General features: G+C 33.8%; 2 protein-coding genes across 2 annotated transcripts in view; both read left to right on the top strand.

Moving 5' to 3' along the window:
- Positions 1 to 192: 192 nt before the first annotated feature.
- On the top strand, positions 193 to 9,577 carry LOC119833762 (leucine-zipper-like transcriptional regulator 1 homolog). Its single transcript, XM_038357937.1, has 16 exons — positions 193 to 325; positions 590 to 746; positions 1,189 to 1,360; positions 1,681 to 1,817; positions 2,000 to 2,114; positions 2,884 to 3,047; positions 3,885 to 4,055; positions 4,527 to 4,668; positions 5,089 to 5,252; positions 5,584 to 5,759; positions 6,078 to 6,273; positions 6,489 to 6,646; positions 7,226 to 7,404; positions 7,803 to 7,929; positions 8,664 to 8,821; positions 9,365 to 9,577. Exons 2-16 carry the CDS (start codon positions 604 to 606, stop codon positions 9,548 to 9,550), a joined length of 2,388 nt encoding a protein of 795 aa, XP_038213865.1. The 5' UTR covers positions 193 to 325; positions 590 to 603; the 3' UTR covers positions 9,551 to 9,577.
- A 4,009-nt stretch (positions 9,578 to 13,586) lies between these two features.
- Positions 13,587 to 15,246, top strand: part of LOC119835446 (leucine-zipper-like transcriptional regulator 1) — a 10,833-nt gene continuing 9,173 nt past the window's right edge. The window contains exon 1 of the mRNA XM_038360268.1: positions 13,587 to 13,592. Within this exon, the coding sequence (XP_038216196.1) occupies positions 13,587 to 13,592 (6 nt within the window). The remainder of the gene's footprint in view (positions 13,593 to 15,246) is intronic.

Raw genomic sequence — 15,246 nt, 5'->3', positions numbered from 1 at the left:
TCATCACCGACTCAATCTTACATACCTACATATTACCTACAAAAGTTTCAATAGGTATCAATGTATATAGGTGAATAGAGTGCTTTATCTTTTTTTAGAACAAAACATGAACCTTAATATGTGATATTTTACTCTTTCTATTATCTGTACTTAGGATATTTCAGATTTGATTTGATCTGTTCTAATTCCGTCAATTGTCATAAGTTGATAACTTTATCGCTAAATAAAAACAATAATCATAAACACCGAGAAATATTTTAAATTTATAAAAGTAAATTGAATTCTTTCACCCTGTCTTCCCAACATTCCTCTTTCAAAGGCTCGGGTAAGTCATTACTTTTTATCAATAACATAAAATCCGGAATATTAGTTCTAATAGAGGTAGCTTACCTATGTTTCACCGACCTATTTTTGTGTTTATTTTTGATCTTTTTGTAATCATAACGATGCTCTCAATTGTTAAACCAATATCCGGACTATTGGCCCACTTACGTACCATTCAACTTCTTCGCAATCGGACTGTGAATGTTTAATATCATATAGACATGAGAAATTGTTAAATATTGTTTTTTTATTTTATCCAACTTAGGTAAATCCGCAAGGATGCAAAACATAGCCAAAATGATAACAGAGCAACTACGCAATCCAAATGAATTGGATATAAGTTTAAGAATGGAGTTTGGCCCATTTGAAACAGTCCATAAATGGAAAAGGATGTCTGAATGTTATGAATTTGTTGGAGCCAGGTAAATTTGAATACCTACATTAATGTTTTAAATGCGGAATCAATACAATAGCAATAAAATATTATGCACACAGACACTATGGCACAGATAAAATTAAGATATAGATAGATAATAAAAAAAACTCTATTATTAAAACATAAATTTCATACTGTACATATTACTACAGCTGCACTGCTTTAATGTTAGATTTCCCTGTCTAATAGAAGATTGGATTTTACAACTTTTATACTAATGATAATAAAATATGCAATAGATCCCTACTAATATTATAAATACAAAAGTAACTTTGTCTGTCTGTCTCTTGTTCACTCCTTAACCAATGAACCAAATAATTTTTATCATGAAAACCCCAAGACTGTCTTTTCCCATACTACATGAGCGAAGACACAGATGGAAAAATAGTATACTACAAATTTTGCAATTATTTGTATTTATCTTCCAGACGAAGTAAACATACTGCAGTGGCTTATAAAGATGCTATATATGTGTTTGGTGGTGATAATGGGAAATCTATGTTGAATGATCTTATAAGATTTGACATAAAAGAAAAATCGTGGACCAAAACTGGATGTATGGGAACCCCACCTGCACCACGATATCACCATTCAGCAGTGGTATGTAATGTTGTATAAATTAATTATTGTATTATTAAGTTGAGTACTTTAATAATTAATTATTGTTAATATACTTTTATATGCTATTACTAGTACGCTTCAGATGCACTTCACTTTTGCCTAAAAATTTTGTATTCGTTCATTGAGAATATTTTTATAACCATTTAGTTAAATGGTCCAAACTCATTTCATGTAACACCTTCCTCCTTAATCAATTTTTTTCACCTTACCAGAACATGCATTGATTTATCTAGTTTTAAGTTGAGAAATAAATTATATTATCTCATATCTTAAGTAAGTTATGAAAAATATGTTTTTAGGTTCATCGTTCTTCTATGTTTGTGTTTGGTGGTTACACTGGAGATATTTTAGCAAACTCGAATCTTACAAATAAAAATGATCTATTTGAATACAAGTTTCAAAGTGCACAGTGGGTCCAGTGGAAGTTTACAGGACAGTAAGCTCATATTTTTTTACACAATTCCTATTTTTTTTATTTAAATACAATTTATTTTATATTATTAGTACCATAGTTGTATTTTTATGAACCTACTACAAAACTAATATTTGCATTTTTTTTTTATAAATCCCTATATCTGTTGTTTTTGGATAACATTGTGTGGATTACATTTTTTATAGAGAGCCAGTACCAAGATCAGCCCATGGTGCAGCTGTGTATGATGATAAACTATGGATATTTGCAGGATATGATGGAAATGCAAGATTGAATGACATGTGGACTTGTAATTTAGTGGTAATTATAAATTTCCAAAAAATTTCAAAATAGTATTTCTGTTATTTTGAAAAATATCATCAACATCTAGCTACTCACGTAAATTCAGGCCTCCTTAAGTCCTATATGGCATAGGTCCTATAATAACATAGGTTATTAATAATAGTATAACCATTGGTAAAAGATACAGAAAATAAAATAAATAATTTTAAACCAATCTTATATAAAAAAAGACATTGTCCATTTAGGAAAGCCAAATTTAGAAGCTGTTGCATAGCTTTTATAGCGGGCTTTGAGTGCGGTGTGAGGAGTGAATCAAGAAATTCCATAATGATAATAAACCTAACATCCCCCACTCCGACTCCGGTTGTTTGTGTGCGTGCAATAGCTTTACCGCGGCAATCAACGAATGCCACAAGTTTTTTTTCATGCTTTTCTATACTGACATGTTGTACTCTGTGGAGAGAACCTCGGACTTCAAAATCGATAAATCGGGGTTCGAGACCGGGCGAGCGTGCAGGAAATAAATTGATTTTTCAATTTATCGGCACATGTGGATAACATCACCACTGCTTAAAACGGTGAAGGAAAACATCGTGAGGAAACCGGCATGTCCAAGAACCAAAAGTTCTACATGTGACATCTGCCAACCTGCACTTGGCCAGCGTGGTGGATTATGGCCTGAACCCTCATAGGAGGCCTGTGTCCCAGCAGTGGGAACATATATATGGGTTGATGATGATGATGATGTTGTACAATAATTATAACATAAAAATTATTATCTATTCAGGGTGAAAATCATCAGTGGGAGCGTATCGAGCAAAAGGGCGAATGTCCCCCGACAAGCTGCAACTTTCCAGTGGCAGTGGCCCGCAATAAAATGTTTGTCTTTAGCGGACAAAGTGGCGCCAAAATCACCAATGCGCTTTTCCAATTCGATTTTGAAACTCATACGTAAGTTCAAAGTATCATTTAAAATAAAATGTAGTTACTTTTCTACTTTACTTTACGTGTTTTTCATAACAAATGTAATTTTTACTGTAAGTGAAGTCCCGTGTCCCCTAGTGGGGTATGGGGCAGATGATGTACATCCGTTCCACTGATCGATTTTCTTTAGGGACAAGTAGGTGATCAGCCTTCTGTGTCCTGCCAGACCGAGACATTTTTGTGCGTCCCCACCGGGAATCGAACCCAGGACCCCTCGGTTCTACGCTCACGCGTTAACCACTGAACCAAGGAGGCGGTCATTTTTACTTTAGTGCCCACAAAATCACGAAACTTGTATGGTGAAAAGACCACAAAACAGCTCAGTCAGCAACATTATTGGGCGGCCCTCACTCATAAATATTCTCAGTTCATCTTACCACAAAACACAGCATAATTATTTATTTAACAGTTTACACATACCAGTAGTGCTATTGGTGCTATTGTAAATGTTAATACTTTTATGACGATTCAAAAGTGCTTCTATAAGAAGTTTAATTGAATAATTAAATGTTTCAGTTTGAGTTTAGTTTAACAATATAATTCTTTTCCACAAAACAGGTCACTACGACCCCGAGGGAAGGTACCATTTCTAATTCTAAAATGCCAACAAATCCCTATGAAAAACAAAAAAAAAATCACATCTATCTATTGAAATTGTGAATAGAGTAGTCTTCGTTTTAGGGAAAAAAATTAGGGTAGATTCTTTAATTTAAACCGATGCCTCCATTACAAGCTCCTAAGACGTAGGCTAGGTCAATATGGGTGTATCGGTGTACAGAAGTACAATCCAAATGAGCACGGCAGGTGGAGTCGTGTGTGCACGGAGCACCTGCTGCGCAGCGCGGGCCCGGCGCCGGCGCGCCGCTACGGGCACGTGATGGTGCACCACGCGCGCCACCTGTACGTGTTCGGCGGCGCCGCCGACAGCACGCTGCCCTCCGACCTGCACTGCTACGACCTGGACACGCAGATGTGGTGAGTGCTGGATGGGATATACTCGATAGTGTGTGTAACCCGCTTTTATTAGCTTCACTTGTATGTTTGGTTTGTATTTCACCAACGCCTTAAGACTCGAATTCATTCTGTTATAACAGCGTATCCATTTTTTTCTATATTTATTTGTATGTAAGTTGGTAGTATGTTTTATGTTTACTATTTAAATGTCTATGGACTGCAGAACAGCTGCACTACGAACTCATTGCATATTTTATAATTTGTTGTAAATGTTCATAGATTTTATGATTTATATAATATCATAGATTTTAAACTATGTTATGAAATTGTAACAAATGGAAAAGGTTTGAAATGAAAATATTATATATGTAATATAAATATTTCAGACTATGTGAGTCTGGCAAAAAGAAAAGAAAATACACATAATAAAAACGGAATAACGTTAAACGTATAGTGATTAATGAAATCACATAACAAAATGAATCCTTATAGGTCGGTGGTAAACCCAGCTCCTGACTCACAGATTCCGTCAGGTCGCTTGTTCCATGCGGGTGCGGTGATGGGTGACGCTTTGTACATCTTTGGTGGTACTGTCGACAATAATGTCAGAAGTGGCGACCTCTATCGCTTCCAGGTATGTTACTTATTTTTTTAGCAAATCTATTCAACGCATCCATTATCCATTTAGGGGCATCACAACTTTGATTGAAAATGTTTAAATATAATATTATACGTATATAAAATTAAAGTTACTGAATCGCCATATTTGACCTCGTTGCCGCGAGCGTACTCATCCACGGGATCAAAAATAGCGATTTAGTAACTTAATTAAGTATTGATTTAAAAGATCAGAAGTAATTTAATCTCACTGTAAATTTAGAAATAACAAGAATTTATAAGATATATTTTCTGGTGGTAAATGGTAAAACTATCACATGACGATTCAAAAGTACCCCTAGAAGAAGCCTGATTGGATAAATATGTGTTTCAATTAGAGTTTATTATGTTTAAATTATTATATATTATTATATTATTGTTATTGTATTGTGTCCAGCTATCGAACTTCCCGCGGTGCACGCTGCACGACGACTTCGGGCGCATCCTCAAGTCGCAGCAGTTCTGCGACGTGACGCTGCTGGTGGGCGCCGACCAGACCGCCGTGTTCGCGCACCAGGCGATGCTCGCCGCGCGCAGCCAGTACTTGCGGGCTAAGATCAAGTTAGTCTCTCCCCCCCCTCCCCCCACCCCGTCCCCAATTGAGAAGAAGGTAAACTCTCTAGGGTTATTGTTCGCTATGCACAGCCAGTACTAGCGGGCCAAGATTATTCTCCATGTGATATTTAAAATCTTATGAAAAAGATAAAAGATTATGTTACAATCGATTGACGTAATTTTACAAATAATAAATGCACACGAACACAAACGTATACATTTTTCTAAATATGTAATTCATAGGCGACCCACCAGCTCCATTGTCGGCTATGACTTAAAAAAGAGCATAAATCTTTAAATATTATCTGATTCTTTAATTAATTTATTTGCTTAACAGGGAAGCACGTGAAGAACTAGCAAAACGTATAGCAGCTGGCGAGGAAGAAGCAGAAGCAGAATTTTCGTACAAATCTCGTCCTCAGCTCACGGTCATATTGCCAGAGGCCACGCCGGAAGCGTTTCGCATGGTGCTCAATTACATCTACACAGATCGGATTGATCCCACTGAAAAGGGTAGATAGCCATTATCTATGAATTAAGTTTCTCGACTTAAAGTTTTAGTTTATTCAACTTATTTATTACTTAAAGTTGAAGAAAACTTTACTGATCTTGGATTTTTGACAGATTATATAAAAGTCAATAAAAATCGTCTTCTTTGATAATTAAATTTAACTCCGACTGTGAGTTTTTACCCGCTACTTATTTTTGACCAATAACACTATATCTAATACCTAAAACCAAGCTATCAAGTATGTATTGCTATTTTTTACAAACATAATTTGCACAAATGTATATGATCTCAAATGTACTGAATAAAAATACTCATTCCAGATGAGGACCCCGCGTCCCCAGCGACGATCCTGCTGGTGATGGAGGTGCTACGGCTCGCGCTGCGGCTGAGCATCCCGCGGCTACGCGGCCTGTGCGCGCGCTACCTGCGCGCCAACCTGTGCTACGGGAACGTGCTGCCCGCGCTACACGCCGCGCACCAGGCGGGCTTGCATTGTATCAAGGAGTACTGTTTGAGGTGAGCACTTTAGGGGTCGTCCATAAATTGCGTAACACAATATAGGATAAAGGTAGGGGGGGTAACTTGAAGACTAATTTCTCAATTACTCCTACCTACTCCTTTTCTTTTTCAAGTCGTTCAAGAAAAATTGTTATAACAAAAAAAAATACAATTATTATAGCACATTTATACTCACATTGTTCATATAAATAACAATATAAATGCATCGTCAGGTTCGTGGTTAAAGAGTACAACTTCACGCCGATCGTGATGTCCGCGGAGTTTGAGCGCATGGAGCAGCAGCTGATGGTGGAGGTGATCCGCCGCCGCCAGCAGCCGCCCAGCAAGAATCCCGCCGCCGCGCAACATGACGCTGACGATGAGATTATTGGTAAGCGAATACTCACCATAAACAATCCATAGATAAACCACTAACCAAAGACAATTTATGTATCCTATAAAATGACTAAGCAGCAAAAACATAGCACCAAAATATGACATTAACCACATACAATAAATAGAAAATATCATGAAATTACTAAAACAATAAACGAAAAAACAATAAATATGTTGTGTTATTTTATGAAGTGAAGAATAAAAAAATAGTTGTTTGATATTAAAAATCCAGTTTCACATATTTTAAAATATGTTCTGGTTATTTACTGTCCATTTTGTTACTTGATAGGTGTAAAAGGAATGTAAAAGGGATATATAAAAAGTTTCAAATAATAATTATATCTGCTAGATAAGAAAAAGGCCATCAATAAAAAATCCTTCCTGGCTTACCACTGGATACCATTGAACTAACGACATAAACTGTTATGTATGTAGTAATTATAATGTATGTGGTCAAACTTGCCATAAACAAAATTTAAAAATTCGAGCCATAACGCTGGTCAAATCTTTTTTTTAATTGCTCACTGGCCATCAATTAAAAAAAAAAACAATATTTAATAAAATCTGTTTCCAGGCACGACACTCGAGCAGGACATGTGCGTGTTCGTGTCGGGCGGCGGCGCGGAGCTGGCGGACGTGAAGCTGCGCGTGGGCGGCGGCGCGCGGCCCGCGCACCGCTCGATACTCGCCGCGCGCGCCGCCTACTTCGAGGCGATGTTCCGCTCCTTCTCGCCGCACGACAATATTGTTAATGTGAGTGTTTTACGTGTGCGTGTGTGTGTGTAATGCAGTAGTACATATTATTTTGATGTTTCTGTGATAAGATTTTTTTTTCATCTTGCGTCTGTTTTGAGATGCCACTCACAATTTTTTTTTTTTGTGAGTTTATATTAGTATCCCGAGTAGGATTGTCAGGACGAAATAACTTCCTTACCTAGGTATATGCACACGAGCAAGCAAACAAGAGCAAAAAGAGACAACTTACTTTATTCTATAAAACCATATTTTTTCGTATAAAATAATTATTTCCATGTTATTTTTATTGTTTACAAATGTATTAAAGACGTCTATTAAGCTTCCCATTGTAACTCAACCATGGTTTTACTCCTTTAGCTAGATTTTCATAACCAGAATATGCTTCTTTCACACAGATTCAAATTTGCGACACGGTCCCCTCTGAGGAGGCATTCGACTCGCTGCTGCGCTACATCTACTACGGTGACACCAACATGCCCACAGAAGACTCGCTGTATCTCTTCCAAGCACCTATATATTATGGTAATTTATTTATTTTACCCTAGCTTTCCGTACGCCTGGTTAAAATTATCATGTACCGTGCCACATTTTTAATATACCGCCATCTACCTAACGGAATTAATAATTTTCGAGTAATTAAAAATACGCATCATTATTGATCACATAACACTAGCCTATGTTGCACTATAGCCTCCTACCTACCTCCAGACACAGCAATCATATCATAAAACCGCTCCGTTGCGACGTAATAGAAAGACAAACGAATAAATACTCTTACGCATTTATAATATTAGGATATTATTGTTTATTGTATTGCATGTATTTTACGTATTATGTATTTTAGTCAAGTTACTATTACATCTGAATTCCATTTACAATATCTTATTTGCATTTTTTTTTTCTTTTTTTTATGATTTAATCACTAGTAAAGTGCTGGGATAATTTTCGTTAACATGTACAAGAATAAGAAAAATCTAAATTTCTAAAAATATACAAATTGTACTAAAGGCTGTGAATGTGTCATTTGTTATTATAGTCACCTCTACATAATATAAAACGAAGTCACTTTATCTGTTCCTATTTCCCTGTGTATGCTTAAATCTTTCAAACTACGAACGTTTTAACATCTATTAAACTATACCGAATTTAACACGTGCGAAGCCGCGGGCAAAAGCTAGTTGATTATAAATCTTAAAATGACACACATAAATAAACTACAACTGATTTACTGTTATGCTTTGGGAATATTCATACAGGATTCACAAACAACCGCCTGCAAGTGTTCTGCAAGCACAATCTGCAGAGCAACGTGTCGCCGGAGAATGTTCTAGCAATTCTGCAGGCGGCGGACCGAATGCGAGCCGCTGATATAAAGGAGTACGCATTAAAGATGATCGTGCACCACTTTGAATTGGTGAGTTATATCCCTACCTAATATTATGAATGCGAAAGTAACTATCCGTCTCTTACGCCTTAACCGCTGAACCGATTTGTATGAAATTTAGTACTTAAACTGTTGTCTTTTCTTTTGACTACGCGGGCGAAGCCGCGGGAAAAAAATAAGTTATAAACACTTAAAATTTTCATTTAAGATGGCATGTTCTATCTGTCGTTAAAAATAGTATGTGCCATTAAATAAAAAATCCAGGTATAAAATTAAGCCATCTACATACAAAGTACAAATCTACTATAAACCATAATATCTATACTGGAAAGTATACAACTGATCAACATATAAAAACTCAGACACTGAATGAATAGTTACTACACAATATTTATGCTGTAACTATTTTTTTTTATGTCACAAGTTTATGTTATGTTAGGATAGTGAACCACAATCTCTTGTCTTTGATTACTACCTGTACCGCTCGACTTCTTCTTGCCAGTATCTTTAACAAATTAACACAACACAAATTTTTATACCAATTTATATAAAACAAAATAATTTCCCTTCTAGGTGGCACATCAAGATGCGATCAGGAACTTGGCACAGCCCTTACTAGTAGACATCATCTGGGCGCTAGCGGAAGAGCCTCGCCACGACACCCCCCTCCCTCTCCAACCTCGCTCCCTCCCCTCCTCCTCCTCCGCTGATACTCTCGTTGAGGACACTGAGTACAGCCGCCATAGGAGCACCAAGTAGTATGAGAATGGTACTGGTGTAATAACTCCTTTTTTCCTGGCAGCGTGTCTGGAATTGGCCAAGTGGATGATTGCTATAGTAAGTAACTCCCTTTCTCCTCCTCTGACACCATCGCGAACCCCGGGTAAATCAGCAATTAGAACACTTGTAGTACGAAAATGATTCTGGTAGGATATTTCCATTACCGGTGTCCAGAAGTTGTCAAGAAGTTGATGATTGCTAAATTCAATTATTATAAAATAGATTGAAGCCTCTCTTGTATTCCGGTAGCTTCTTCGTAGTCAGTGTTAAACTTTACGTGAGAAACGACTAGGTACAGGAGTAAATTCAAGTCGATTTTCGCGTGATCTAAAATATCATTCTATGTACCTCGAAATGATAGACAGATATATAGAGCATATACATATATTGCCTAGTTACTTGCAGTAAAAGATTCCTTCTTATGAAATATTATTAAAGACTTAATGTTTCAGCTATAGAGTTGTTTATGTACAAGGAATAAAAATATCATAAATTACTTGTTTTCCCCTACTGCAAGTAGTTTAACATCTGTCTAACTAATGTACCAAGAAACTAATACAAGGTTTCATAATTGTATCCTTTATCACTCTGTGGCTGTAATGTTTGGTGAAAACCTAAATTAGTGTATATTCTAATATAATTCGTCTATGAATACAAATTTCATTACTTACATACTCAAAATGCATCCAATATTGTAATAAAGTACAATTTCTATGACAGTATTGCATCCAATAAAGAACCCCTTAAAATTGTAATGTCAACATTATTATTCTTAAGCTTTAACTCTTTGTGTAAATATGGTGTATTGAAAGCAGTTAATTTCAGTATTTACATATCTCACGCACGTATGATACGTGTTAGCCTTAAGAAACGCTTTTAGTAGGTTTAAATTATTACAAATGTATTTATTTTTAAGATATTAAGAAACGCAATACATATTTAAGGAAGTCATTCCTTTTTGTTATGTTAAATAATAGTAATTATCTCAGTTATATTATTATTTTTGATTGAATTATATTTATTAGTTTTTTATATCTTATAATGTTACAACTATTTTATACTGTGAAGTTACTGTGATGTCTTAAGCATATTAATTCCATTTTGGAAAATACAAAAACTATATAGGTTGCCTATCGCCTTTCTTTCCCACATTGGAATGAATACTACTTTATGACATCAAAGTAACGCCACTAATGTATTGTTAATAAAGTTTATTAATTTATTATCACCATGAATCTCTCTTGTACTATAATATTACAAAGTACTACACATATTTCTTTAATTGTTTGATAATGATTGATTTTTTGTTTCAATAACAATCAGACTGCCAACTGATTTCAATATTTCAATAATATAATAATGCACTTGTCAAGTTTTAAAGGAAGCACTATTATAATTTATAACACATTTTTGTAATGGCTATGCATTTTCTTTACTGTTTTTTTTTCCTTAATTACAAAATAGTTTAAGAAACATTATGTTTAATGTTAATTGAGAAAGTGGTTTTTTCAAAAATATATAGAACTTGTAAGAAATTGTAAGATGGAATCTAGTCAATTGTATAACTTTATTAAAATTTATGTTTGTAACAAATAAAAATACAGATATAAAATTAATGTATTTTATTTAAATTACAATTGAAACTAATAAATTAATGTATTTCATTGTTGGTTTTCTTTATTTATTCCTCATATTTGTGCTTGATGTCTTTCCATAATTTCTGAAAAAAGAAAAACAATGTCAAGATACAGTTTTCACACATTTCACACTTTTTATGAATAAGTTTTTGACTAGTCATGTACTCTACCAAATGTAACTTGAATATGTTCAAATTTTTAAGATTAGTAGCTTAACTCTTAAGCAAAACTTTGTCAGTTATTCACCAATTTTAACCAATACTAAATTAGCTTACCATTTTCAAATGTCTTGTATGTATTTAAATGAATACATGTAATTGATCTCACTATTTAAAAGCATGAACTTGCAAGATCTTTGGATAAAGTTCTTTCAAGTTTTCCGTAGATTTGAATCATTTGCAACCTAAACTTAAACTATTATTGAATATATTACATTAAAATTAAAATACTTAAGGATTAATCAAAGTTAATATAACAATACACAATTTAAAAAATTACAAACATTACTGTTATGTTAAGTTCTCGTATGAACTAATATAAAACACTAATATACATATTGGTAAAATTACATAACAATTTACTTACTCCCTTGTTGATGCTCTCAAAAATTGAAACAGAGATGAGGTCGAATGTTCTTTCGAAGAAGAAAGCGCTTCCTGCTACAGCTAACGCAAATGTAGATGTTCTTTTGAAAACATAACGATTCAGAGTTGAAAACAGGGACATTTTTATGATTTTCTTCGATAACCTCGAAGTCGAATCTAATATTCCAAAGTGAAATCAACGAAATGTCAAATTTTCTAAAGATTAAACGTCAATGTCTACCCATATGATATATAAAAATACTCTGTGGTATCGACGGTCTTTACTCTTTAGCAGTTAGCACAGATTAATAGAATCTATAACACAGAGTAATAGAGCAGGTACTACATGTTTTTAGGCTGCTTTTGCGTAAGTGGACATTTGCTTTCATCATTATCATCAGCCCATATATGTTCCCACTGCTGGGACACAGGCCTCCTATGGGTTCAGACCAAAGAGTAGTATAATAATACGAGTTCAATCCATAATTCACCACGCTAGCCAAGTGCGGGTTGGCAGATGGCACACTTTTAAATCTCGGACATGCCGGTTTCCTCATGATGTTTTACTTCACCGTTTTGAGCAGTGGTGATGTTACCACATATATAAATAAATTATAAAATCAATTTATTTCCTGCACGCTCGCCTGATCTCGAACCCCGACTTATCAATTTTGAAGTCTAAGGTCCGCCACCCACCACTGAGCTGCCACTGCTGGAAATTTGTTTTACTATATTAAAAAGTAGCTAAATCACTCTCTGACCTCTGTTACTAAATATAAATCTATATAATACTTCTATGTAGTAGTTACGACATGAAAGAAAGACTAGGAAACACATTTTGCGCCATCCACAGCGCATTATTTTCTTAATTGACATTTTCTATATATTTTAATGAATGGAATGTTCGATTATAATAACTTAACTGGTATTTTACATGTATTGAAATGGCTGATAATAAAATCTAATTTTAAGATTATACGTGTATACTACTTAAATGGAATGACTATCAATACAGGGGAGGCGGAAGAAAGCCGGAGGCCCTTATCTTTTTCCTTACTCTTCCCAGTCCTTTCCTTTAATTCTCTCTTCAATCTTTTACTAATCCCTTTCCAATTTGCAGTCGGCAATCCATTTGAAGAGGCGTAAGGTCTGCAATCGACCTTACACTTCTCCAAATATTCATATCTCATTTATAAAGAATAGGTTTATTAGCCCAACAACAGTTGTTGAACATATTATGGTATCGCGGACTTTGATATTGATACGTTCTAAAACACTGTAGACCATTATTGTATTCTATCGGTTAAACTTTTCGCTTCGGCTTCACCCATTAGGACAATAAAACAATTTTTTTAAAGATTTAATTACTTAGGCTTGGTTACAAGACCTTGAATCCGTGACTTATTTTTGGTAACAAATTTCTTTAACTTCATGTATTTTCACGTATTTGATGTAATAACTTCCTTTTTCCTCTAGATTGTTCTAACAGTATTTTTGATGTATTTTTAAATACCACTTTGTTTTAAACAAATCACACATAACAAAATAAATAATACAACCATCTTATAATTGAAAACGTTAGTATCAACAAATTTTGATCCATCTTGCTCAATTAAAGATGTTTTTATTGTGGTTTCTTGTACCATATAAAATATAAAACTATCTGTAGTATATATTTTTTTTACTAAATCATGACTCTTTGTGTCCTGAGAATAGCAAATATTAAGGTAAAGAAGTCAAATTAAAACACTTCATTTATTATGGGCAAAATATATCATCTATTTACATTTTAAAATGCTGGTATGAACAATATATCTTATAAATTAATATGAGTCCCAAATAGAAAATAACGAACTTCATTCAAGTTAGACCGGTCCCACTATATTCGCAATTTAAATCCATAATAAAAACAAGCACATACAAAAGAGTATTTAATTAAATAATAAAATGCATTTACATAAGTGTCAAATGTTTCCAACTGTACATTGATAGTTTGGAATGGAAGAAGAAAACTTAATAAAAATGAAAGCAATATAATAGTGCAATAGCTCTAGGTTTTGGCAATTTATAATGGTGGATAAATAAAATATTTAAAGAATTGTCCCATAACTTATGTATGTTTGTAAGATTACACATAAAAATACACATTTCGTAACATATTCATTCATTTGGTTTATTACACATTGTAGACAATAAATTTTATACTTTGCCAATTTTAAATAAAAAAATATAAATATGATCTCACTTTATTATACACTGGATTCAAAGTATAAACATGTTATTTTGTTAGAGATTATTTTATTAGGTCCCTGGTAAACTGGCATTCAAACCAACCAATAAAGAACTTATGTTACATGTTTAAATATAATACTTTCATAAAACAATAAGTTTTTAATACTACTATTGTTCTAATTTTCTCTATGTGATGACACTAGTTAATAGCATGTACTGAACAATACAAATTGGAATAATATTAAAATAATTTTAAAATTAATTAATGGTATACATTTATACAACATTTCTCAACACATGACACTCGATCACATAAATTTCGATAATGGGAATACATTCATACTCTAACTATGCATTCAACATCTTATTGTAATATTTGGAGTCAAAGATTCCATGTCTTACATGCCCTAAACCATGAGAGTGTGCAACCCAGCTCTAAATCTATTGTTGATTTAATAATATCTAAATACAGAACAGACTTGGCTAAAATAAAATATTTCATTTTATTCTTAAGAGATCAACAAATACCAAGTTTAAAAATTCACTAGAAATTATAAAAAATAAAACCTTTTGTAGCAACATTTCATGATTCTATATGCATTGGAAGGTTTATTTATTGGTAAACATTACATGGCCAAACTACCAGTCCTGCTAGGGTTGTGCAGCATCTCAACATTTGAGCATTATAAAGCGACATCCCTGGCTTAGTGCCAATGTGTGCAGACACTAGCAACATTTCTTTTTTATTCTGTGACTCTTCTTTAAATGTACTGTATCATTTGCTGTGATATTTTGTCTTTCCTTCATTTCCAATTTCGATTTTAGTACCTGAAATTGACAATTTATAGTAAATAACATCCTAATGTAACTAAATCAAATATTTTGTATTAACAAACTGTGTAAAGATAAGTTGTGTAATCAGAAAAATACCAAAACTCAGAAACAAGTGTATTTACTTCACATCAAACTACAAAAATAATTTACTAAACTTAATGCATCAGTTTCTCTCCAGAGCTTTGTTCAAACAAACCAGTAAAATGAATTTCCAAGATTCTGAATTATAGCCAAATATAAGATGGAAGTGTAATGGGATTACACAACATGTGATATACTAAAATAGAAACCATAGAAGTGAACCAAACTTCTATTATGTCTAGCTTATCATATTTATAAATATGATTTTGCAATAATATTTCTTTAAGAGGAAATACAAATTAGGTTT

Source organism: Zerene cesonia, chromosome 2 (genome assembly GCF_012273895.1).
Source record: "Zerene cesonia ecotype Mississippi chromosome 2, Zerene_cesonia_1.1, whole genome shotgun sequence".
Classification (NCBI taxonomy): domain Eukaryota; kingdom Metazoa; phylum Arthropoda; class Insecta; order Lepidoptera; family Pieridae; genus Zerene; species Zerene cesonia.
This window is presented reverse-complemented; position numbering and strand designations above follow the sequence as displayed.

What these genes read in the sequence shown, in the direction of transcription:
- LOC119833762 (XM_038357937.1), top strand. Translation starts at nt 604, where the DNA reads ATGCAAAACATAGCCAAAATGATAACAGAGCAACTACGCAATCCAAAT. An exon ending in ATCAAGGAGTACTGTTTGAG is followed by an intron (nt 6,274 to 6,488) that starts GTGAGCACTTTA and finishes ATGCATCGTCAG; the next exon opens with GTTCGTGGTTAAAGAGTACA. An exon ending in CGCACGACAATATTGTTAAT is followed by an intron (nt 7,405 to 7,802) that starts GTGAGTGTTTTA and finishes TCTTTCACACAG; the next exon opens with ATTCAAATTTGCGACACGGT.